Consider the following 25,819-nt stretch of genomic DNA (forward strand, 5'->3'; position numbering starts at 1 on the left):
CTTTTTTATTTACTAAACACAAAACAAAGTATTTGTACTTTTTATTACATCTCCAAAAAATTTTACTAAATCAAAGCCTAAACACATGGTTAATTTCTATTGTAAATCATCCTTAATTCTTAGATAGAGAAATTTGAGAAACAATGAAATTTATTGATGTAAATTCAAAGTGGGTAAATTTTGTAATTATGATCATTGTTAACTAATATGTACTCCTAGATATGTACCCCTAAACCTTTATTCCATTGACGGTTGATCACTTTTGTCAAATTTTAAAATCTTTCAAAAATTATTTTGTTAATAACAAAAATTAAGTACCATCTTATCAGCGTCGAAATGTTTATAGTATTATTTACCTCTTTTAATAACATAGTAAGAGGAAGAGTTATTTGAATCAAGCACTATTATATTCTATGGTAACAGCCAACAGGCTATATAGAAATTATGTAGCATCTTCGGCTAGTTGGTATAAAGTTTGTGATGTATATATAATTCAGCCAAAAAAAAAAAAACAATATATTATACAAAGGAATATGAGATGTAGCAACACAATGTGTTCAAAGCATTACTGTTATCTAAATTGCCAAAAACAAAAAACCAACCAAAAAACAAATACAAAGAAAAAGAGAGAAAAAAAAAAAAAAAAGAACACAACAAATAGAGCCTTGACACACTATAAATAAAGCCTATTTATATGATGAAGGTTACAACAAAAGCAAGGGAACTTTTTCTTTCCTTGAGCACCTCAAATCTTTCTTTTCCCCCAAGATTTTCTTTGCTTTGGACTTTTATCAAAAATTAAAAGATCTTTCTGTGTGTTGCAACAACCAATGAAGAAGCTTTAGAAGTATCTGAGAATCAAGCAATTATTGTGAATGTATTGTGCTCTTTGATTGCAGTATCTGAACAAGTGGCCACAAGATATCCAATCTGTGTAAATTTCTGTTGTTTTGACCCTGCTACAGACAGAAGACTCACTCGTCAGTCAACAATATCACTCGCTTGATAAAAAAATTAACGGTTTCAGATTTAGTTAGTTAAAATTACATGCAAAAACTATCAATGTAATATGAAACCGTTGATGATTTGTTCATTAACGATTTAGATACTGCACTATACTTTATATACTGCAACCTACCAATGTTCACATGTAATATACAAAAGTTTTATAGAATATGTTCCTATCAACTGATATATCTTTACAAGAAATTAGTGCAGCAAGTTTGTTGAAGAGAATGAGAAACAAGACCCTACCTCAACCACGAAACATAGACACGTCTTCTCACCGCGAGCTTCGGTTGCACCCTTCAAAATTGTCAGGCCCAAGCTTCTTATGGCTTCTGCTATCTCAAGAAAATGGCTGCACTCTTCACACAACATCTGAAGCATAACAAGTAGTTATCATAAAAAGATCTCGCTAAAACCTCCTTGATTCTCATGATTGAGCTTTCGCTATCTCGTCTATTCTAATTTCTAATTAAGTGTTATAAACAAATAAACAAAAGTTGTACTCACCTCAACCAGCATCTGCCCATTCTTATTCAGATTCTCGACCAATATCGACCGAACTTTCAGATGGCCTCCTACCTCCATTGCCCAACTTGAACCCTGTTGATAACTAGAGGTGCCGAGACTATCCGTTTCCATGTGATGCCGCTGCACAATTGCAGTAATATTATACACCGAACAAACCACATTAACGAATATACTCGAAATAAAACATTGAAATCAATTTTAATTTCATAAAACAATGATATACACCATAGGTTGATCCAATACATGAAACCAACTAATATATACTTATATGGTATGCATGCATCTCTTCCTGTTCAAATATTGATTCCTATTTTCTAGTTGATGAATCATATTAGTTTGTTATATTCCATTAAACCTTACCTTTGTCTTTGATGCATCCTCAACTTTATTTAGCTTGTCAGCATGCTTAGTTACGCTCTGGAGGAAAAGCATGTGCTTTATCGTGCACTCAAGTAGTGAATCGATACTGCACTGTTGAAATCATGACGAAAAGTTTTAGCCATGTGAACAGGTACTTCGACCATCACGAAATCTAATACCAAGAAGGAATTAGAACATTTATGTTACAGCATAATACCTTAGCTCCGTTCGGCACCAATTCTCTCAACTCCTTAATGCGATCCTGGATCAACTGTCTGTCCCTTGGCCTTGGCCTACAACTTTCCCCAGGCCTAGCCCTTTTCTTGCTGTTCTTAGCTGGTTCGGAAGACCTCTCAAATTGCTCACTACATGAACTTGGACATGGAGAAGAAAATCCTTTTGGGGACATCATGCCACATATTGCCGAGGAACTCAAGCTGCGCTGTTTCTCCTCTTTGACAAGAGGCGACTGATCTATCGAATAGCCTTCTGAGTTAATAGTGTGCATAGAGTGAATAGAAGTTTCAGTATTTCGTCCTGAGGCCATTGCGGATGGCATTGAAGTAGAAAATGATACCTCGCCGTTAATATCATTACTATTCCTGCATAAGTTTGCTACCATTGCTTCCAGAAGATGCTCTGGATGGGATTGCGAAGTCAACTGGCTACTGCTAATCTCGTCTAGCACCTCAACATTCCTATCATCTTGTTTAACCTGAGCTGCTGAATCAAAATAGTTACTTCCTTTTAGAAAACCAGGCCCAAGGGCTTCATGTAGTTCACAGCCGACAGGAAACTTCAACGAGTGTGCGGCATCATTATAACAAGGCTCACTCTTAAACTTTGACTTCTCTATATTGTTTTGAGAGTTTGCATCTGAATACCTCGGCACATTTGACACCCCATTTTGGTTGATATCTACACAATGTAACTTGTCACTTGCATAAACAACTGCATCAAGAAAGTCTGAAGGGTATGCAGAATCAGCTCCGATTTTTTCCAAAGGATGCATCAAATCATTGAAGCTTGTATTATCCATAACCATATTGTGTGGAAATGATGAGACTTTTCTTTCTGATTCCACACTTATATTCATTCCTTCGCACTTCCTCTCATTTACAGGTTCCATTTCCACGAATTTTTGACACTCCGGATTCATCATATTTGATATTGACTGAAGCAAAATGGAACTTCTGTCCTTGCCAATTTCAGATCCCTCGTGCTTGGCAACATCAACAGACATTTTCTGATAAATATCTTGAGGTGAATCGTTCTTCCTGGAACATTGAAACGGCATTAACATATATGGTGTTTCACTCTTCATGGTGTTCTCAGTATCAAGTAAGTACGCAGGCATAAGTTTCGAAGACAAAGCTTTTGTACATGCATCCACCTGAGAAAGAAAACAAAATGAAAATACTAAAAATCATGAGAATACTTGATACACAAGTATTAAAACTACGGTATAGCACCGATCAATCTATCGGTGTAAAATGATGAGAATGCCATTGAACATACAACCACAAAGCCACTCACACAAGCACATTCATGTAGTACAGAGTGAGAGATACACAGAAGTTGGGGCAGAAGGTTACCGGAGATGGAGAGCTTTTGGGGCTGCTTTGTATTTGACTCGGTGTATAGTCTAACGTGTAATCTTGAGTAGACAAAAAGAGATTTCTGATATTAGTTACAACTGCCATATCTTCAGTAACCTGCCACCAGAGATGAGAGTAAGAGGAGCGAATCATTAAATATTTCAATGACAAATACACTTTCATATGACAGATTTAACATACACATATCACAGGAATCTATGACAGTCACCATTGAACACTCCACACTAAGCAACAAAGAAGTACTTTTGGGGAGAAAAGGGAGCAATTAGATGTGAATCTGTCTTAAAAAATAGCAAGGTTTTGAAAACCGAATCGTTTATTGAACCGGTGGAGCTAAAAGTTCAATGATTTAAAGGTTTAACTGAGTTTCAACTGGAGTTGAACCGCATATAATAAAATAATATAATTATGTATAAAATAAAAATATTTTGTTAAAAAAATTATTTTTGTGCTTTATTATTTTAAACTGGTTAACCCAATCGAATCAATCAGTTCGGTCCTGTTATCATAACCATGAAAAATAGTAAGCTTTTTCCTGTTTAAGCAACAAACTTTTCTGCCAATCAGATATCCAATTCATGAAACAACAAAAGAAAACACAGCAAAAGCAAAATGGTTCTACTAAGAAACCAACTAAGAGTGAAGCCAACTCCAGCCAACTAGTTGAAAAACAGATCCATTACAAAATAAAAAGAAACAACTCTCCAGTATCCTAATTTTTCAATTTTTTTCAAAATCAGAAATAAAAAGAAATTGATTTAGTTGGCTTATATTATAGTTGGCCTCCTAGACTTTTTCAAAGCAAAATTTCTCAATTGAAAGTCAAAACATAGAGTGTATTTGCCAGACCGGCACAACAAAATGATATACTATTTGACACCAAATTGTCACAATCTACTATATTGGCAGCCCAACATGAATTTCTAAACCCTCATTGGTTTCTGTTAGAGCTCTTATATTTTGTCAGTCACCAAATGTGAAATAATCATAGCTCTTATACACACACACACACACACACACACACACGCATCACATTACAAGGGCTGCAAACAACAGTCACCGCAATAACTATGGAATTTGAATACAAGCACGCGCACACCCGAGAAAGAGTCTCTTACCTTATTTAAAGAGCCAAGCTGAACAACTCCAAGTGGGATTACTGCTACAACGACAATGGTCTGCAACGCAAAGCAAAACTTTTGTTGACAAAAAATCTTAATGAAAACAAGTCATTTTCTAGAAGAGAAACACTAGTTTCTAGAATGAACATGCTAGAAGTCCAGAATCCAATATCACTTTTGTTTTATCCTCTTCCTTTCCTCTCTGTTCTTAGCAAGGTCAATACAACAACTATTGCTTCCTCCATTTCTCTGTAACAGTCCATCTATCATAATCCTAAAATCTAAGTTTATGACTTGTTGATACAAATGCAACATATTTATGATTTAACTAAACAGAGAATTAAAATTAACATATCAACCATATGATATAATTCTGCATAATGAAAGCAGACTTCAATATTCTATGCAGTATAAGAGACCATGAAAATATTTTCTGACAGATTTACATACTTCTACAAATATTATAACCTATGTGTTTGTTTCAGTGTTCTTTTTTCCTTCCCGGCAAAAAAGTACTCTTAACTTATTCATATTAATTTTATTAAATCAGAATTTCACCCAAAAAAAAAAAAAAAACATGTTTTCATCTTTTCTGAAAATGCAAAACGAAGTAGCTTCGAAAAAAAAGATGCAATTTCAGCTTTTTAAACTATATATAAAAAAAAATTATAATTTGTAAACCAACCTTTTTATAGATGAGAAATGAACACATCCTAAATAGAACATATAAATTGAGCGGAGAAATTAATTATGTAATAGCAACAATGAATCAAAGTCCTTCAATGGCTACATAATTTGTCATATTAAGCCTATTGCCAATATGAAATACAACTTTTCAATATACTGTTGAAATTGAATCATCCATTTTCCTTAGAAATGTGATGAGGAGATTTCAATTTCTTGAAAAATGTAGAAAGTTCTATTTTCATTGCGAGTGATTTTATTATGTAAGCAATCGTCTTACCCTAATTCCAGCAGAAAACAGAGATTGCCATGCACCAGCAAACTGAAAATCAAACCGAAGTAGTGAAATAGAATGAGAATGATTTAAAGTTCAATTATATGATGAAATCATAATTCATCAATATCGGCTAACAGTTCGAGAGCTTCAAATCTTACAAGTCAGAAAGAACTAAAGTGGCAATATCAAAGAATAAGATCCTCACCTCGAAAGCTATGCTAGAGTCAGCAACTAGATTATCTGCACGGATCCACCGATACTTTCCAGTAACAGCTACTTGTCCAACAATACTATGAAAAAGGGAAACTTAAGTAAAAAACTACAGAATTAAATAAATAAAACTCAATATCTAAAAGTAGCATATATGTTCATTAGCATAGTCATACCCTTCCCCTAATGAATATACATGACATGACATCTTTGCAATGGCCAATCCAAGAGGGTCATGGGAAAACTTCGCACTGCCAATCTGTTCCAAGGTCTTCTGGCAGCGCAAGTTTTCAGAGGAGTCGTTACCAATAGGATTGTCATAGTAAGCATCCTCCCATGTCAACATCCTACAAGCACATAGCCAAACACCACAACCGAAACATAACTAAACATAACATGTTGAATTCAATTCTCCAAGTGTGAGTTATTCACATTCAAATCAATAAATACTACAGGGTAATGGCGTAATACATTATATTGCTAATGCTCTTTTAAGACATAGCCACTACAATGACAATAAATGCAAGCCTTACTTATTATGTGATTATAAATCCATCGAATAAAATGATTATGCTTTTCCTTAAAACCAACACATAACATCTAAGAGCCAAACATCCCTTAGGTATTATGGCTATAGTTATTCTAGATAATCAAGCAAAGCCTTCATTAGTCCAAAATCCAAGCTGAATCAGTTCAATAAGTATCATATTCATATTCTTAACTCACCAACAAGGAAAAAAATTCATTACAACAACAACTAAGCCTATTCCCAAAGACAGATTCAACTACACAGACCAAACAGCTTTGTCATGTTTTTGCATAAACTTTGTCATGAAACTACTCATCCCAAAAGCTTAAACTGATCGAAGAAGGCAACATTAATGATTATATCTCTAACATTCCCCTCAAGCAAGAGCCTCTTTTGAGTATGTTTGATTTTTGCATAGGCCTTATTTTTTCCTTTATTTGCCTTATGCTATTTTCCCATTTTTGGGATTCATTAGGAACTCTTGACCTTTTGGACACAGAGCTATGATATCGTATCATGAAAACGTTGTCACCAAGAAATCACTATAAATATAGAAATTTATCCAAAGCACAAAAATCAGCACACCAGAAACTACAAAAAACACAGGGCATATCACACAGAATAGATTGCAAACATGAATAAAGCTCAAAAAGGAAAAGATACATACATCCTAGCACGATGTTGGAGCTTCCAAAAGATTGCGGAATTCCAATCAGTATTCAAACACAATATTCTCAATAATTGGTGCAAGTTGTTGGTACTACCCATCTTCTTCTCCTCCTCAAAAAAGCAAAACTTTTTCTATGCACCCTTTGAAGAGAAAAGGGTTCTTCTTAACCCCTCCTCCAAAAACAACAACAAAAATTGAACAAACACCCTCAAAATTTTACCCACCAAAGAGGAAAACACACAAAAAGAAACACAAGCAACCCTCTCTTTGCACACTAGCTTCCCCTATAAGACCCTCTTCCAGCTTGTTTCCTCCTTAACCCAGCACGCCGTTTTAATGGCGGTCCAACCGTTGCTAATAGCAAAAACCGATCTATCCCCATTATTCTCAAACTCAACACACTCCAAGCTTCCAATGTCCAGTTACCCAATTTCAAAAAGATTCAAACTTTGGTTTCAGGAACTTCCAGAACAAACACTGGCACTCAAAGCAGCAGCATCAACTACTACTATTGGTATCGCCATTTGAACATTGCGATTCTCCATTGGGAACTTTGAATGGCTTCTACTACCTTAATTTGCTGAAGTCTGGTTCAGAATCATTTTAACTTATGTCAGAAGACATGGATGAAGCAAAAAGTGTGTGTGTGTGATTGAATGAATGGATCTTCTCTGCAAATTTGCAAAGTGGAGAAGGAAAATTAAGAAAATGGGGTGTGTCGAAATGAGAAAGAGATCACAAAGTTTGAAGCTTTTATGGGAACTGAACCATAAAAATTTCTGTTTGTGCTTAAATTAATTGAAGAAAAGAGAAGGGAAAAAAAAAACCTTAAAAAACAATTAAAAAGCCTCTGTTTTTATTTGCTCTGGTTTTTTCTTTCACTGTTTTGCTTTTCCCTTTTTTTTACTTTTTTTTTTCCCTTCAGATAGAGATAGAGAGAGAGTATGAAACTATGAATGGTGCAAAAATTTAAAAAAAAAAATGCTTTAGTGGAAGAAGAGGAGGACTGTGTGCTATTTTTATATTGGAGTTAACATGCGCACTGTGTTAAACTATGCTTGTTTTTTTCCATATGTGGAAGTAGAAATCTATTGAGTATGGGGCGCATTTTAGCTAGGGCAAAATGGGCATGCCACTTAAGAAGAAAGAACATTTAATCACTAATGAAAATTTGGTTTAGCGATCTAATCTATAACTCTATGAATCTGAATCTAAATCTAAATTTGAGGTTCTATTTATTAACATACATTATTATAGCTGCTTAAAATAGTAAGAATGAGTTATGAGGTGGAAGCATAGGGGATTAGGGTTTTAGGGGACAAAAGGAAAAGGGTCAATGAAGACTTGAAACAATTCAATTTGGTCACTAATCACACTTTCATGGTGCTGTCAATTTGTATGGCAAACAACATCATACCAAATTTGAGGAAATGTATCCTTAACTTTCTTGCCCCCATCAAAAATTTTCTTTTTTTTTTTTTGTTCCATCTAGTTAATAAATATTGTGTGAATTTTTATTAGAATTAATTTCTTTTAAGTAATGTAAAATTTAAATAAAAGTATGTGTTTAATATTTTAACTTTTTAAGAAAATAATTTAATAAAATTTTTTATTTTTTTTAAAGAAGATCTAGTGGAGTTTATTTTTGGGTTGAAGAGAAAAATAAAAAAATCTGTTATTAAATTAGTTATTTTATATTTATATATAAATTTATATGTTGTTTAATTTATTTTTAATATATATTTTATATTTTAATATGTATTTTATATCGTTGACTAATTTTTTTTATATACACGTAACATGATTATAAAAAAGAATCATGGGAATCGAACCACTATTTTTATATTTAGAATGAAACTTAATTTTAACTTAATTTGCTATTTATATTTAAATAAAAAATATTACAAAAAATATTAAATAAATATTATTACATTATTTGAAGTATCTAATTTACTCATATGATCTTCTACTTTAAATGTTATAAATATAATGATATAATAAAAGTCAATGTAATTAAAATAACACTTAACATGGAAGCAAGAAATTAACATTTTCAACAACAAAAAATCATAGTTTTCTAAAATTAATAGATAACTAAATTTGTGTAGATGACAAAATATAAAACTAAAATATAAAAATAAAGAAAATAAAACACAAAAATCACGTTTAAACATTTTTCTTTGAGTCATCTCAATCCAAAGATGATACTAGTGAGCACACAACCTATTAGGGTCATTTTCAACAATGATCTTATTGCCCAAAAAGTTGAGACACTCCCATTTTTCTTCACTTATAATACTTCCTACTTTTTATAACTCATTATAATCAATATTCCTTGAGGATTCATTCCACTCCTTAATAATTCAAAATTTTACTTAACTTTTTTTTTTTTTTCTATGGGCCAATCCATGTTTCCATTGAATGGTAGCCATGTCATATACATGATCATATCATGCACCGATTTACCCCCATTGGCTTGATCATTGATTCAAATGGGACAAACTAAGCATGTTTGTGGTTTCATTGAATACAAGTTTTGTATTTTATATATAAATTTAATTTTAATATAATGACAGTATAAAATATTTTATTTAATATATTACTTAATAGTATTTGTTTTTTTAAATGATTTTTTATGCAATTAATAAAAAAATAATTATTTTTTGTTAACATAATATTATATAATTAAATATATATATATATATGAAATTATTTTATATTTACGATACATCAAAATTAGATTTTTTATATACATGTGAAATCATGTAGTTTATATATTAAATATGTTTCTCGCCCTACCACCATCTTAAGATATATGTGCATTTCCATGCCACTCACCAACTCAGCATCATTTTTGGAATCCCATAATTTGATTTTAACATTGCTATATTCGAGAGTGATTATTATTGTCACTTATTTCTAATCATTTTTTCTCCTATTATATTACAACGTTCGTTAAAATCTTAGTCAGAAGGGTAGTATGAGTAAATGTGCGATTTTTTTTATTTAAATTAAATAAATATATAAATTACAAAAATATATAAAATTTAAAGTATTTATAAAATTGTTTAATCTTATACATCTCGAATGTTGAGGAATAAATTAAAACTTAAACCTATCATCACGTCTGAAACCTTGTGTTGTAACCAGGTAACACCGAGACATATCTTAAATGCATTCAGGATATGTGTTATTACGGAGATTGGATACTAAATACCTGAGATATGTACAATTTAACTAATTTGGATCTCAGAATCCGAGATATAGTTAAGGGTGTAATTTGGGTCTCAACACCCAGGATATGTGTATTATAGTTTAGGTGTCTCTGCACCCAAGATATATTGAAGAATAATTCTATTTATAGAGCCTATCCCTTAACCATCTCCTCACAATTCACAAATCAATCATTTTTTTTCTTTTTCTTTCCGTTTTGTTCTGATAGAAAAAAGTCAATTATTTTCTATTATGATTTATCCCAATGAGATGGTAAAACACAATGATAAAAGAGTGATTTTTGAGTCTGATTCGACTGTCATATTGTGCACCAACCGGGTTGATACTCTACATGCGTTAAAGACGGTCATACTGAGAATATGGGGGAAATAGGTACTAAAGAGGTTGGAAGATATATGACTAGAAACTTTGGACATACATTTAGTAAATTACAAAAAAAATTATTACTTTTTTATATAGGGATCGATTAGTAATACTTCAAGACAAAGTATAACAGATGTCAGTATTAGCTCAATTCAATCAATTCAAGTAATTTTAAGCTACCAGTAAAATTTTAGAATTGTACACATTATAATTACAACTCTCTGAAGGTGCGGACGTGTCATTTCATGAGTTGCCATCAGACATGGATCTGGAGCTAGCTTCACTACTACATAAATACAAAAATATTTTTAACACTCCTAAAGGCTTGCCACCCTCCCGATCTCATGATCATGTTATCACCTTGCTCCTCAATTTAGTTGATTAAGGTAAAACCATACCGACATTCGCATAGCCAGAAAATCAATATTGAGAGGATTGAGAATAAGATGTTGGCCGAAGGAATCATTCGCCGAGTACTATCCTTTTTTAGTCTCTGGTGCTACTAGCAAAGAAAAAGAATTACCGGGCCTTAAATGTTGCCACAGTTAAGGATTCTTTTTCAATATTGATGGTGGAGGGTGGTGCTGGCTGCTGAGAAAAGAAGGAGGTAAAGGCGCATAGAAAATGTACGAAGAAGAGAGAATGATGGAGGCCTCTTCGTGAATTAAGATTTCACTCCCTAATTGGTGCGAATTGATGAGTGACACGTATGCACGACTCGTGCATACGTCTCGTGCATACGCACGAGTGTGAGATTTCGCAAGGTAATGCGTACGCATCACTACCACATATGCGCGAAACCTCCCCCTATTTCGTATTTGAAAATGAAGGTGATGCATATGCACAAATGGTGCATACGCATAAAGGCACAATTTTTTTCAAATAAAGAGGGGGAGAAGCATATGCACAAGGGATGCGTACACCTGGGACTTGGCACTATTTTTCAAAAGTTTTAGGGTCAGGTGCGTACGTATAAGTTGGTGAAAAAAATAGGGATAATACATACACACGGAACCTGGGTCTATTTTTCAATTTTTTTTGAACCAAATTAAACACTTTAAGCACACAACAAGCCACTAAAAATGCCAAATAAGAAAGCAAATTAGAAGATGTTACCATGGTAGGGTGTCTCCTACCGATCACTTTTATTTAAAGTCTTTCAATTGGACATTTGGTGAGCTCTTGTCATTGAGGCTTGTGCTTGAATCATCTTTGTATCTCTACCAATGCTTGGACTTCAAGTACTCTTCAAGATTCCAATATATATACGCCAAGCGTTTAAGACAATTCAAACTAGCAAAGAGCTTCGAAAATTGTTAGTCCTCACATTGTATTCTGATATCCCAAATCTTATTTTTGCACCCGTCTTTTTGTTGATTCTCATGTTTTAATTTAGGTGTCAAGACTTCCGATTTCTCCTTTAAATTTCGAATCCTCATCCAAAATCCATTTCTCACACCATTACTCTTTTGTTGGACCTCAAATCTTGATACTGTCTTTACCATGAACCTTGATTCAAGTTGCAAACTAATATCCATTTCTTTTTTACTCTTCAACCCACAAAGAGCTCTAAGTTGACAGTCTATTTCTAGCAAAACATATTTATGTGGGCCAATAAAATTAAAGGACAAGATTTTTATCCACTCAAATGGTGTGTTGGATGGTGTTGACTTAGGAAGAGAGATTTTCAATGGATTTGCCATGGTTGTGCCTACTCCCTTTGAATTTTTTTCAACTACTTCTACCTCTTGACAAGCTTCTTCAAGTTCTATTTCTTATTCACCCACTTCTTCTGTATATTCCCCATTACTCAAGTTTTGTTTTGAAGGTTGTGCACAATCCTCCTCAACATCAATTTCACACCTCATAGAGGAAGGTCCAACAATTTCAATGAGAACATTGGTTGGTGCGAAATCATCCTCAATAATGAAACTCACCTCTTGATCAACTCTTGCTAAATTTTTAACCACTCCTTACGATTCAATGCATTAAACAATCTTCACTTATTGCAATTCACACCTTGACTCCTCTTCTTCCACTTGAGGTTCCAAGCTCTCTTTCACACTACGCTCTTCAGTTGAAACTAATTCTTTACATCCATTAACATGAGTGCTTTGATTTCATGAATGTAGTGAGGCTACGTGGATTAAGGTATCAGCTATGGTAACTATGTAGTTCTCTTGCCTCTTGTAGAGTTTCTTTTGCTCTCGGAGAATAGATTAAAGCTCCTCTTGCTCTTGAATTAATGGTTGGAATGATTTTTTCATGGGAGATTGTGTAAGATATGAAAAAATTAACTAGTAAATTAATTAATTAAAACTGCGTTAATTGGGATTAAAGCTCCCGGAATATATAAAAATATTAGAATCTATAATTTAAAAACTTAACGATAAAATTTGAATTAAGAAAATTAAATTGAGCGCAAAAATAAATTATTTTGAAAAAATTACATACCACCATTAAAATTATCTGTACTGACTTAAATCTATCTAGTACTATGAGTAAGAAAATTGAAAAATATAAAAATGATAAGAAAAAATATTTAGAATAAAATTCGAGCACTTATCCTAAAAATTTTGGCCCAAAGTTAGGCCAAACGAGCAAAAATTTGCAACGGGCCTTCACTTGGACCAAGTTCACATATTTAAACCCCACACTTAATAAAATATCAGCACTCTTCCTTCCCATTTGAGAGAGAGCAACGTTGGAGAGAAGAGAGAAATGAGAGCAAACCCTAGCTTCATCACATTCAATCCACCATAACTTTTGGTAAGTAACTTAAAATCCCATCTCCCATTTCTCATTCAAATATAATTTCGTATTTTAAGTTTGGGTATTGAGGATTTTTTGTGATTTTGATGTTATACGAGTTCTCTAGCTTGTGTTCTTGGTGGTTTCCATCACTAATTTCAGTGGGTAAAAATAAGGACCTCTTTTTTCCTCTCGTTTCATCAATTTATATGAGTTCTAGTTTTGAATTGTGTCAAATTATAAGATATGGTGTTAGATTGAGTGATTAGAAGATTGACTTGGTGAAATTTAGAAGGAAAAGCTTGGAAGCTTGAAATTTGTGACATTAAGATATGTGTTTAAGTTTCGGGTAAATACCGTGTAATATGACATGAAATCCTAGGTAGTGGACCTAGGATTATTGTTGAATTATTATGGTTGATTGTTTGGTTTGGTAAAAATTGTGATATGTTGGGTGTTTGATTGATTTAGAATAAATGTGATGATGGATTGATATAAATATGCATATATGTGAACAATGTTATGGTATGATTGAATATGATGCTTGATTGTTGTGAAAATTGGGCCGGAGGCCGTGACAGGGTGAGAAATCCCCTATGTGATAAGTTAAGGTAAGTGGTGTGAATTATTGCATGATATTAAGTACGTATGTTGAAGCTTTGATTGAAAATTTGGATATAAGAATGTTGTATGTTGTTGTTGAGAATGGATATAGTTGATGGAATGTGTTAAATAAATTAGAAGTGGGTTAATTTAGGCTTGGAATGGTTGAAGATTGATAAATGACTATTTGGAATGTGTAGGAATAATTTTGGAATAGTTTAGGATTGAATTGAATTTAGAATTGATGAAATTGAAGGATTGTGTGAATTTGGTAAAACAAATTTTTAGCCAATTTTAACAGGTCATAACTTGGCGCTTGAAGTTCGGATTTGAACGAAATTTGTCTTAAATTAAAGCTAGTGGAAAGATCTTTAAAACCATCTAATAATGAAAGAAAACAAAATTTTGTAGAGAAAGTTATAAATGATTAAAAATTGGGATTTAAAAAACTAAAACCTGAATATTGCAAAAAACTGGAGTCTTGCATACGCACGACCTATGCATACGCATGAGGGGTGTTACAGAAATGAAATAGTTTTGTGCGCATAGCATGAGGGGTGTTACAGAAATGAAATAGTTTCGTGCGCATACTATGCGTATGCACAAAAGCCAAACCATGCGCACACACGACTCATGCGTACGCACCACTTGCATTTTAGAACTGAACAATTTTCGTGCGCGTTTCTACGCGTACGCACAAAAGTGGATTCGTGCGTATGCACGAATGTCCTATTTTTCAAAAATAATGATATTAACTATTTTAGCCTATCCAACCAACTTTTTCACTTCTATAACCCCTATAACGAGTATAGAGATGGTAGATTAGAGGGTAGAAAGCATTGGGAAGGAAATTATTGAGTCAAAATTAGTTGAAAGTGATTAAAGGGATGAGTTGATATAATTGGATGATGGAGATGAGTTTGATTGATATTTGAGTTGCTTGGGAAGATACAACGATTGTGTCTTTGTTTCACTTGCTCTGGGTTGATATTTGAGTTGTCTGGATAGATACAAGGGTTGTGACTTTATCCCACTTGCTCCGAGTTGAGTTTCTTGGGTAGATGTAAGGATTGTGACTTTGTTCCACTTGCTCCGGGTTGATATTTGAGTTGTCTAGGTAGATGTAAGGGTTGTGGCTTTGTTCTACTTGCTCTGGATTGATATTTGAGTATTTGAGTTGTCTAGATAGATGCAAGGGTTGTGGCTTTGTCCCACATGCTCTGGATTGATATTTGAGTTTTCTGGATAGATGTAAGAGTTGTGGCTTTGTCCCACTTACTTCGGATTGATATTTGAGACTTTGTTAACCTTCTGTCGTAACATGTGGCCGGACACTTAGACCTTCCCAGATGATACCTCCAAGAGAAGATGAGCAGGGCACACTCCTTAGCATTGATTTGAGAATCATGCATGATATTGATGAATGAATGAATATGAATACCTCTTGGGGATGCACACACCGAGGGATTATCTAGGGTTCGTTATCGGACATATCAGGTTTTGGCTTATAACCGATAGATGAGCTTATTGGCCGTAGGATAGGTATGTATCTTTTGTATTTATGTATATTGATTGGGTGTGCATCTTGTATTTGGCTTGCCTTGTTGAATAATTGTATCTATATGCTATTTGAGCTAATTGCTTTATCTGTTCTCTCTATTTATGTATTTTTTGTATTGTTTTGTCTGTATTTGAACAACTGAGAGATCCCTTATACTGGCAGTGGTGACGCTGAGAGTTGTTCCTGATATGGTAATTGGAGGTTTGTGAAAATTTGAGAATAAAAAGATAAATTAGAATCTCTTAGATAATTTACCATTTTCTGGTTTAGTGAGAAAGAGTCTTGGATCAATGAAACTTTGAAAATTAAGATTTCTTAGAGAATTCCTGTTACCTTATATGTTATTGATTCGGCACTTTTATCCTACTGGGAACCTGGTGGTTTGGGTTGCCACCCATATATTATTTATATTTTTCAGATGCAGGTCCCAGCGCTTCTCAGTAAGCGGGAGTTTTATCTGAAAGATAGCGAAGAAGACTTTTATTTCTGTTTTGGTTTTAGATTCTCTTATTCTTTTGGAAAAATTCATATGATGTACTTATTTTGAAGACTTGCCTTTAGAGGCTTTTGATATATTTATGGAGAGATAAGGTTTGTATATTAAACTGTTTTACTGTTGTAACTCTAGCCGGCCTAATCTTCACGGGCTGAGACTAGTAGATATTTATATATACTTATATATGTCGCTTTACCCTTATTCTTTTTTCAAGCTTTTAATGGTCTACTTTTTCAACGTGCTTATGTATGTTATCGAGTGTGAATGATCGGTGAATTGTCTTTTTACTCAGGGTTTAAATCCTTTTATAGGTTTCTAGTTTAATATATCCTTCTATACATAAGTATTTATATTTCAACTTTATGTCGTAGCACCAAACCCTCATTAAATTATAACTTAAGTATAAGGCTTTGAAGGGTAGGGTGTTACAGATTGTGGTGGAAAGGGAGTCATCGTGTGGGAAAAAGTCTTCATATATAGAAGGTAGTTCATAAGAGTGAGAATATTGAGGTAGTGTATATGGAGGTAATGGTTCAAGAGGGTTATGGGAGTAGTAATGTTGAAATGGTGGTTGTTCAAAGGTTGGTTCATATGGCTTATATGGTTGTTCATGGGGTTTATAAGGTTGGTGGGAAGGTGAATATGGAGTTGGATCCCATTGAGGTGTTTCGTGATGGTGGGGTGTGGTTTGAGAGTATTATGGCTGAGGATAATGTTGAGGATGAAAGTCATATGAATATGGTGGTTGAGGTTCATAGCCATAGCAAGAACCATCATATCCATTGGATTGGTATACACTATGGAGTAGGTTGTGATTATAGTAGTCCGAAAGAGGTTGTTTCCATGAGGAATTCTATATGAATGTGGCTCCTCCTTCAAGTGATAACTCAATCCTTAATGCAAACCATCATAAAAATTGCCATTTCTTATAACATTCCCACAATTATACCTAAAACCATAAGGATGAGAATTCACAAAGAATAGAGAAAATAGAAACAAAAGAAAAATAAACTCCTAAATACTAACAAAAATCAAGAAATAACAAAAAAGAAGCTATCCACACTATTTATATATTAATAATAGCTAATAACAAGCACACATTATAATTCTCCGTCAACGACGCTAAAAACTTGATGCAGGCTAGATACTGCTTTAGAATTTTCGCAAGTTTAAAACTCAAATTCATCGTAGATATAGTTCTAAACCGACAACTAACCCTATCAAAGCTTAAAAAGGTTGTCACAATTCAAATCAAATATCGAGAGTTTTAAATCTCAGGTCGTTCTCCCACGGAATTGTAGTTGAATGTGCATATCATTGGCTATGAGAGATCGGAGTTTGATTATAATAAACAAGAAATGTAAATGACAAGAATATAAACTAAAAGCAATTAAAACGATTAACTAAGAAAATAAAAGTAAATTCAAATGCTAAAAAGATCTTGGCAAGAGTTGAGAGTTAAAGATCACTATTCTTGTCATTAACCACAAATATGGCAATTATGAAGAGTTAATCCCACTTAGTCAACCCCTAAACATCGGAAGAAAGTCCAATAGACATAATTGATCTTAACCCACAAATTCTAACTAATTTTCTAATTAGACTTAGTGAAAGGATAGCATTAGTGGAAATAAAATCAACTAACAACCCTAAATCACTAATCAATATCGGACATCAATGACTATAGGTCACCTAAATCCTCAATTCCAAGTCAAGAATGTAAAAATCTACTTTAGAACTAAAAGAAGTATTTTATCAAACACTTGGAAGGTATATAATGAAAATCTCATAAATTGATAGAATTAATAAAATCTATGACTAACCAATGCAAGAAAGCAATAGGAACAACTCAAACAAGCATCAATAAATATGAAAATATGAAAATATCAAATTGCATTAAAGAAAAATTAGAATTCAACAATTGTTCATAAACTAAAAAGTAGCAAAATATAAAAATTAACAAGAAAAACTAGGCAAATTATGATACTAGAACAAGAAAATATAAAGAAAACTAAACTAAAACAAGTCAAAACCTAAACTAGAGAGAAATTAAACTAAAAAACCCTAAAAACTCTAAAATTCTAGAGAGAAATTGGAGCTTCTCTCTCTATAATCACCTAAACCATAATACTACACTACTACTACACTACTTGGTTGATCCCCCCTTAGTCCATGCTTTAAATATTTCAGAAATGAGTTGGATTGGGCCCAAAATAGGCTAGAAATCGCAAGTCACATGCCATCTTAAGTGAGTCACTTGCTGTGAGTCATGCATACACACAACCTATTCATATGCACAAGTTGAAAGAGATGCATACGCATGACCCACCTGTATACACAACTAGGAGTTCTTCCAGTCTTCATTTCTTCCTGATTCCTCCACTTTTGCATGCTTTTCCTTCATCTTTTCAAGTCATCGTTGTCTTCTAAATCTTAAATCACTCAAACAAATATATCAAGGCATCAAATAGAATAAAAGTGAATTAAATTTGATAATTTAAAGCATAAAAAATTTGTTTTTAATAATTAAGCACAATTAGGAGAAAATTTACAAAAACATGCAATTTCAATGAATAAGTGAAAAATAAGTTGATAAAATCTACTCTTTTCAAAGCAAAAATTATCGTAAAATATAGATTTATCATATTTCGATGGTTGATGAGTTACTATGAATTGTTTGAGGCACAGTACTTTTCGAAGTTGAACTTGAGGTCTAGTTATCATTAAATTCGAGTGCGACCAAAAGATTGTTTTAAGACCACTTTCCGAACCCATCAAGGATTATGAGTGGCTTGTTATGCCATTCGGATTAACTAACACTCCAGCTATGTTTCAGAGCTTGATGAATTTCGTCTTTGCAAAGGTGCTCAGAAAATTTTTATTCTTATTTTCTTTGATGATATTGTGATATATAGCCCGGATTGGCAGCCCTATTTGATGCATATTTTGTCGATTTTGGTCTATCGTGCCTTATATGGTAAATTATCTAAATGCTCATTTGGACAAACAAAAGTGGACTATTTGGGTCATCTAGTTTCGTAAGACGAGGTCTGTGTGGATGAACTGAAAGTCCATACCATCCGACTGTGGCCTACTCCATCAACCCTTAAGCAATTGAGGACATTTCTAGGACTAGCAAACTATTAGTAAAAATTTATTCGGCAATTTGCACTGCTTGTAGCTCCCTTAATTGATCTTTTGAAAAAGGATAGTTTTGTGTGGTCATTGCAAGCTACAGAGGCGTTTCTCAAACTGAAGGATGACTTATCAAATGTGTTGATTTTAGGTTGTCAGATTTTTCAAAACCATTTATTCTTGAGACCCATGTGTCAGAAACAAGTATTGGTGCAATACTAAGTCTAGCGGGTCACTCGATAGCATATTTTTCGAAAAAGCTTTCGATCACAGCCTAGCAAAAGTAATCAGCGTATGTGCAAAAATACAGGTAATCATGGCATCAGTGAACAAATTTAGACGCTATTTGTTGGGTCATAAATTCGTGATTCAGACGGATCACAAAAGCCTCAAGAAAATGCAAGTTTAAATAATACAAACCTCAGAGCAACAAACTTGGTTAGCAAAATTGTTTGGCTTTGATTTTTCAATTGAATACAACCAACCACCATAACAAGTGTAGTGTTGTCACTGTTACAGCAAGAGAGTCAATAGTATCAGCCAAAATCATATTTTTCAGAAGCTAAATTAAAATTGAGGAGGCTACAACAAAGGCAATGTCTTTGATACTAAGACGATCAATTAGTAGTGCTAGTATCATTATCTTTATTGTAGGGGGTTACTGCAGGAAGGCCATGATTCAGTTATTCACTTATAGGAGAAATTGGGGGAGTTGAAAAGACCTTGAACATATTAATAACTTAATTTTTTGAAAGAATATGGCATCATCAATAAAAGCTTATGTCAAATCATGTTTCATATGCCAATAGGCAAAGTATAGCACACAATCTCCAATAGGACTCTTGGAACCTCTCCCAAATTCCTCACATATTTGGCAAGACATTTTGATGGACTTTATTACTGGTTTATCAATGACACACGGCTATTCAGTTATTTTAGTGGTGGTTGACCGCTTGTTGAAAGTCATGCACTTCATTCCTTTTCCACCAGATTTTTTGACATCTAAGGTGGCAGATGTATTTGTTCAGGACATTATAAATGTGTATGGTTTGCCTCAACCAATTGTCTCTAACAGAGATAAAGTATTTATAAATATATTTTGGAAGCAATACTGTTGTAGCCAAGGGATTAAGTTAGCAAGAAGCTCATCTTATCATTCCGAGTTTGATGGCCCAACGGAGGTATTGAATTGAAGATGTATTTAGGTTTCTACCAACAAAATAATTCGAAGAATTAGTACAAACTCCTCCATGGGCAGCTTATAGCTATAATACTTCATTTCATTCAGCAATTGGCATGACACAGTACAAGGTAATTTTTGAAACAGATCCTCTCTCGCTGCTGTATTATGAGCCAAGATTGTCAGTTACCCCTGCCTTATCAAGAACTGTTATTACAAAGAAATATAGTTTTGACATCTTTAAAGCGCATTTTACAACTGACACAATTGAGGATGTAGGCCCAAGCTAATGGAAAGCGGCGAGAGGTGGAATTTAATGTGGGTGATTTCATGTATGTAAAATTACAACCTTATCTTCAGCGATCAATTGCTCTCTAGAAGAATAAAAAATTATCAATATGTTATTTTGGTCCCTTCTCCATCATTTTCAGAATCGGCAAAGTGGCATATAAATTGGAGATGTCCTTATCAGCCAAAATTTACCCAATATTTCATATCTCATTTTTAAAGAAATGTGAGAGACTATCCACTATTACAATCATTCCAACTCTATTATTAATGGGTGAGAATGGGTATAAACTACAGCTACACATGGTCTTAGAATATCACATAATCAAGCAACATGATAAGTGACAAGAAAAAGTCTCGGTAATGTGATAGAATATGACAGCTGACAAAACCACTTGGAAACTTTATGAAGAGATGCAGGCACAATATTCCATTTTTGACTTCGAGGACAAGGTCCTTTAAATGAAGAAGGTATTGATACCTTGAGGGAAAAAAATAAACAAGACAAGGTTGTGCAGTTGAAAAACGGCTTAAAAAAAAAGCGGTCTAACTAACTTTGCGAATAAATTAAATGTCGAAACAAATAGGTGAAAGAAAATGGAAGTTGACATTGTGCATAGTGAGCTCACTTTTTCTTTCTGATTTCTACTCTCTGAATTTCTCTTTGAAATTTTTATCATTGGTTCTTCTTTTCTTATTTACAGATTTATTTCTTTTGTGCAAGTGACTGAGAATTTTCTCTTCTCTTATCACTCTATTTTTCATTGTTTTATGCAACTAAAGTTACTGATTCTCCTCTTTTATATACACATACTAAATATACACTCATTATATTTTGGTTTAATTACTCTATTGGTCCCTATAGTTTCGTAAAATTTTCAATTAGGTCCCTATACTTTTTTTCTTTTTCAGTTAGGTCCCTATACTAATTAAAAAATTTGCAAAACTATGGAACCAGAAGAGTAATTAAACCTTATATTTTTTTCTTTCATTTATTAATACTACTCATACATTTATCCGTATCATTCTCTCCTTGTCTCACTTTCTATTTTCTCATCCTCTTCCATTTTCCCTTTTTCCCTTTTCCTTTCTCTAATTTTTCTTTTTATTTCTAATTCATCGTCTTCTTTTTTCTCTATTATTGTCCTTCCTCTTTCTTTTCTTTCCCTTTTTCTATCCTTTTTTTTATTTTTTACATTTTTGTTTTTGGCTTCTTTTCTGATGTTCTGTTTTTAATTTTTCTATTTTCAATCTTTGATCTAGATTTCAATAATATTTTAGTATTTATTTCTTTTCTTTTGCAGTATAATTTTTCTATGGATATTTTGATTTTGGTACTACATATTTTTTCATATTCAGATGGAAGTTACTCTGAGGAAGACTTGTTATTTATGAAAATTTTTATGAATTTAAAAGGTACTCAGAATTGTTTGAAAGAAAAAAAAAGTTTTTTTTTTACGTTTTTGTAGAGTTAGAAACAAAAAAAATAGAGTTATCTTTGTTTTTATTCATTAAAATTCTTTTGAATTAAGGCATTGTTTGGATATAAGATGGAAAATGAGAGGAAAGAAAATGGGAGAAAAGAAAATGAAAAAAAATAGAAGAAAAGGTGAATTTTTTGTGTGGGTATTGTTTGGATCAAGAGAAAATAGATGGAAAGAAAATAGAAGATTTTTTTGTGTTTAGATGAAAGAAAAAGTAAGAAAGGAGAAAATTATAATAGAGTAAAATTACATTAATATTCTTATCTATGTTATATATAAATTATAATTTATTATTGCTTTTTCTATGTTATGTAAGACCCAGAACTTTTGAAAAAGGACTATCATGAACTAATTTTAAATTCAGTATTTTTGTAACTTTAATTTCAGAAATTCTTTATTAAAGATAATTAAAGCAAGTTTTGATTAACTGAATTTGAAATAAATTAAGATTATTATCCAATTTTACAATTATTAAATTATTTTCTATATTCAAATTATAAAGTTGGTAGTTGTGAAATAATAAGGATTTTATATGTTTTGGACTAAATAATTAATATTTTAATATATTAATACTGCTGTTTTGGAAAATAGGAAAATTAATGATATTATTTCTAATTTTTCGATTTGAACAGTTTATTGAAAATCATTTATAAAATTGGATGAGCCAATAGTATTTTTTTATACATTGTTATTGTTGGATTAAAATTTGGTTTTCAATTACTCTATTACCCTAATTTTATTAAAATTACAAAACTACCCCTAACCCTAATTTTCAAAATAATGAAACCCTAATCCAGTGACCCGTTACCCTACCCGATTCCCTTTCACCCACACTCAGCTCCCAAAACCCAGCAGCAGCCGCAGCACACAAACACACTTTTCCCCCTTTTTCCCATGGAAGAAACGCAGAAAGAAGGGATAGAGGGGAGGGGTTCCACAGAAGCAGAGTGAGGAAGGAGGAGGAAAGGCGGCGCGGTGGGTGTCACTGCCACCGTCGCCGCCGTTGCTAACCGAGGAGAAGGGAGATCTAAGGGAGATAGAACGGAGCTACAATCAGGGGAAGGGATGAGTCACGCTGCTGCTCGTGCCGCCGCTGGTCCACCTTGGAGCCACCGTCGAGCTCGCGAGTGATGGGGAAACACGGCGCCGCCGACTTCGCCAAAGTTTCGCCATCGAATCATCCTTGCCACCACTGATCGAATCGCGATCTAGAGAGGGAGGAGATGTGAGCCATGGCCGGAGGGGAGAAGGTGCTGTGTTTGGAAGCTGCCGTCGTCCTTGCCACAAGGTCAGCAACTGTCATGTATGGCAGAGCCAGAGAGAGAGAGTTCGGGAGCAGAGCAGACGAGAGAGATCTGAGGCTGAGCTGGGAGTCCAACCACCGCGCCCAGCCGCCGTTCGCGTCACCAGCGCTGCCTCTGTCGGAACTGCCGCCGTCAGGAAAGGGTTCAGGCCACCACAGGTGTCACTGCCGGAGAAGGGAGCTGCGTCTCCATGACTCTGACCGCCGGGAGTAGTTCTGTGACTTCCGGGACCACCGCCGAAGCTTCTGGCTGTTTCTACCGTCGCCAAAAAACTCTATCAGTAAGGGTTTTAAATTGAGGTTTCTGTCTTTTTGGATTTCGAGAAGGTTTTGATGTGCGTGATTATTATAGTTGATCCACCGGAATTTCTGGCCGCTATCGGAGATGTTGCCAGGTCAGTTCGGAATTTGCAGCTGCTTCATTTTATTATTTCGATAAGTAATTATGTTTCGAAAGTCCTGTGTTAGTGTCCCGTACGTGTATTAAAGCCTTTACAATATTAATGTTCTTAGGATTTAGTAACTGAGGTTGCTTGTTGTAAATTAGAGCTGTCTATGTTGCTGCGAAAATGTGTGGGGCTGTGCTTTGAAGCTGTTGTTGATTTTGGGTCGAGACAAAAGGATTTCTGAGAGGCGTTTGGATTATAGTTTCAACGTGTCGAGGTAGGGGCGTGATAAACCCCAATTTGATGGTTTATCTTGTATTGAATTTAGAGTATTTTGATGACCTTTACCCACATTTATTCAATGAAATAGCATGGTTTTATAACTTCTCCTTTAATTGTGTTTAAGAGTAAAAACATGCTTTTTAGGTCTTAAAATAGTTAAATTTAATTCACCTTGATTCCATTAGATGCCTTGATATGTTTGTTAAGTGATTTAAGGTTTAGGAGGCAAAGATTGGATCAAGGTAATGAAGAAAGAAAGCATGAAAAGTTGGAGAACTCATGAAGAAATGAAAGAACCGGAAAGCTGTCAAGCCGACCTCTTCGCACTTAAATGACCATAACTTGAGCTACAGAGGTCCAAATGATGCGGTTCTAGTTGGGTTGGAAAGCTAACATCCGGGGCTTCGAAACGATATAAGATTTGCCATAGTTGCTACACGTATGGTGGCGCGCACGTGCATAGTACGCGCACACGCTGTTGCTGCCACCTGGTTCACTTAAAGCAAAACGTGGCCAGCGAATTCCAAGCCTTGTGGGCCCAATCCAACTCATTTCTGATGCTATTTAACCCAAGAAATGAAGAGGAAAACACATGTTAGTTACCATTAGTCATAGTTTAGTTTTAGAAGTAGTTAGAACTAGTTTCTAGAGAGAGAAGCTCTCACTTCCCTCTAGAATTAGGATTAGGATTAGGTTTAGTTCTTAGATCTAGATTTAGATTCATCTTCTTCTACTTCTATCTTCTCAATTCCTTGTAGTTACATTCATTCTTCTCCTATTCTTTTGGTGTAATCTCTTTTATGTTGTTCTTATATTTTGTTATAGATCTAGTATTGTTCCTTCTACTTTCTTTCAATTCAATTCAAGGTAATTCATAATAATTGTGTTTCTTTTGATTGTTGTTGTTAATTTCTTTCAATAATTGTTGTTAGATTCTCTTCTTGTTGTCAATTTGCTTTGCTTTTCTTTTGTTCCTTCCAAGTGTTTGATGAAATGCTTGGTTGAATTTTGGTGTAGGTTTTGTTCCTCTTGGCCTAGGTAGAGTAATTAGTGACTCTTGAGTTATCTAATTCTTTTGTTGGTTGATAATTAGAAGTTGCTAATTGATTTGAATGCCTCTAAAGCTAGTCTTTCCTTTAGGAGTTGATTAGGACTTGAGGAATCAAATTGATTCATCCACTTGACTTTCCTCCATGGTTAGAGGTTAACTAAGTGGGAGCAATACACAATTCTCATCACAATTGAGAAGGATAACTAGGATAGGACTTCTAGTTCTCATATCTTGCCAAGAGCTTTGTTAGTTGTTAGTTTATTTCCTTTGCCATTTATAATTCTTGTCTACAATCTCAAAAATCCCAAAATAACTCACAACCAATAACAAGACACTTTATTGTAAATCCTAGGGAGAACGACCCGAGGTTTAAATACTTCGGTTTATAGATTTTAGGGGTTTGTACTTGTGACAAACAAATTTTTGTATGAGAGGATTATTGTTGGTTTAGAGACTATACTTCGACGAGATTTCATTTGTAAAATTCTAAACCGTCAAAAATCCAATCATCAGGGCGCTTTCCGAAAACTATATTTTATATATTGGAATTATTACATATGGATACTGATGTGAGGCAATGTGTATTTGGTGATTGTATCAGCCTTATGTATTGTTTGTTTGTCTCGAATGATTATGAATGTTTGTTTGGTTGAATTGTTGTGCGGCTTTGTGAAACGGAATGTTTTTCAAATTGAT

At 33.8% G+C, this 25,819-nt stretch overlaps 1 protein-coding gene across 2 annotated transcripts; it reads right to left on the minus strand.

Moving 5' to 3' along the window:
* Positions 1–513: 513 nt before the first annotated feature.
* Positions 514–7,800, minus strand: LOC130962295 (transcription factor EMB1444-like). Of its 2 annotated transcripts, none has more exons than XM_057888498.1 (11): positions 7,004–7,800; positions 5,984–6,154; positions 5,803–5,887; positions 5,601–5,642; positions 4,634–4,693; positions 3,492–3,611; positions 2,114–3,289; positions 1,897–2,007; positions 1,516–1,656; positions 1,255–1,380; positions 514–959 (listed from the first exon to the last, which is right to left on the minus strand). In XM_057888498.1, exons 1-11 carry the CDS (start codon positions 7,102–7,104, stop codon positions 867–869), a joined length of 2,226 nt encoding a protein of 741 aa, XP_057744481.1. In that variant the 5' UTR covers positions 7,105–7,800; the 3' UTR covers positions 514–866. The 2 variants fall into 2 exon arrangements, with proteins under 2 accessions (XP_057744481.1, XP_057744482.1); XM_057888499.1 differs by having other exon boundaries at positions 515–956.
* Between the last annotated feature and the right edge of the window lie 18,019 nt (positions 7,801–25,819).

This window comes from Arachis stenosperma, chromosome 2 (assembly GCF_014773155.1).
Source record: "Arachis stenosperma cultivar V10309 chromosome 2, arast.V10309.gnm1.PFL2, whole genome shotgun sequence".
In the NCBI taxonomy this organism is placed as follows: Eukaryota; Viridiplantae; Streptophyta; class Magnoliopsida; order Fabales; family Fabaceae; genus Arachis; species Arachis stenosperma.

Excerpts from the sequence above, each read along its gene's own strand:
- LOC130962295 (XM_057888498.1), bottom strand. The coding sequence starts at position 7,104 with ATGGGTAGTACCAACAACTTGCACCAATTATTGAGAATATTGTGTTTG. Across the intron at positions 3,612-4,633 it reads AGCTTGGCTCTTTAAATAAG|GTTACTGAAGATATGGCAGT; the intron begins GTAAGAGACTCT and ends CTCTGGTGGCAG. Across the intron at positions 1,381-1,515 it reads ATGGGCAGATGCTGGTTGAG|ATGTTGTGTGAAGAGTGCAG; the intron begins GTGAGTACAACT and ends GTTATGCTTCAG.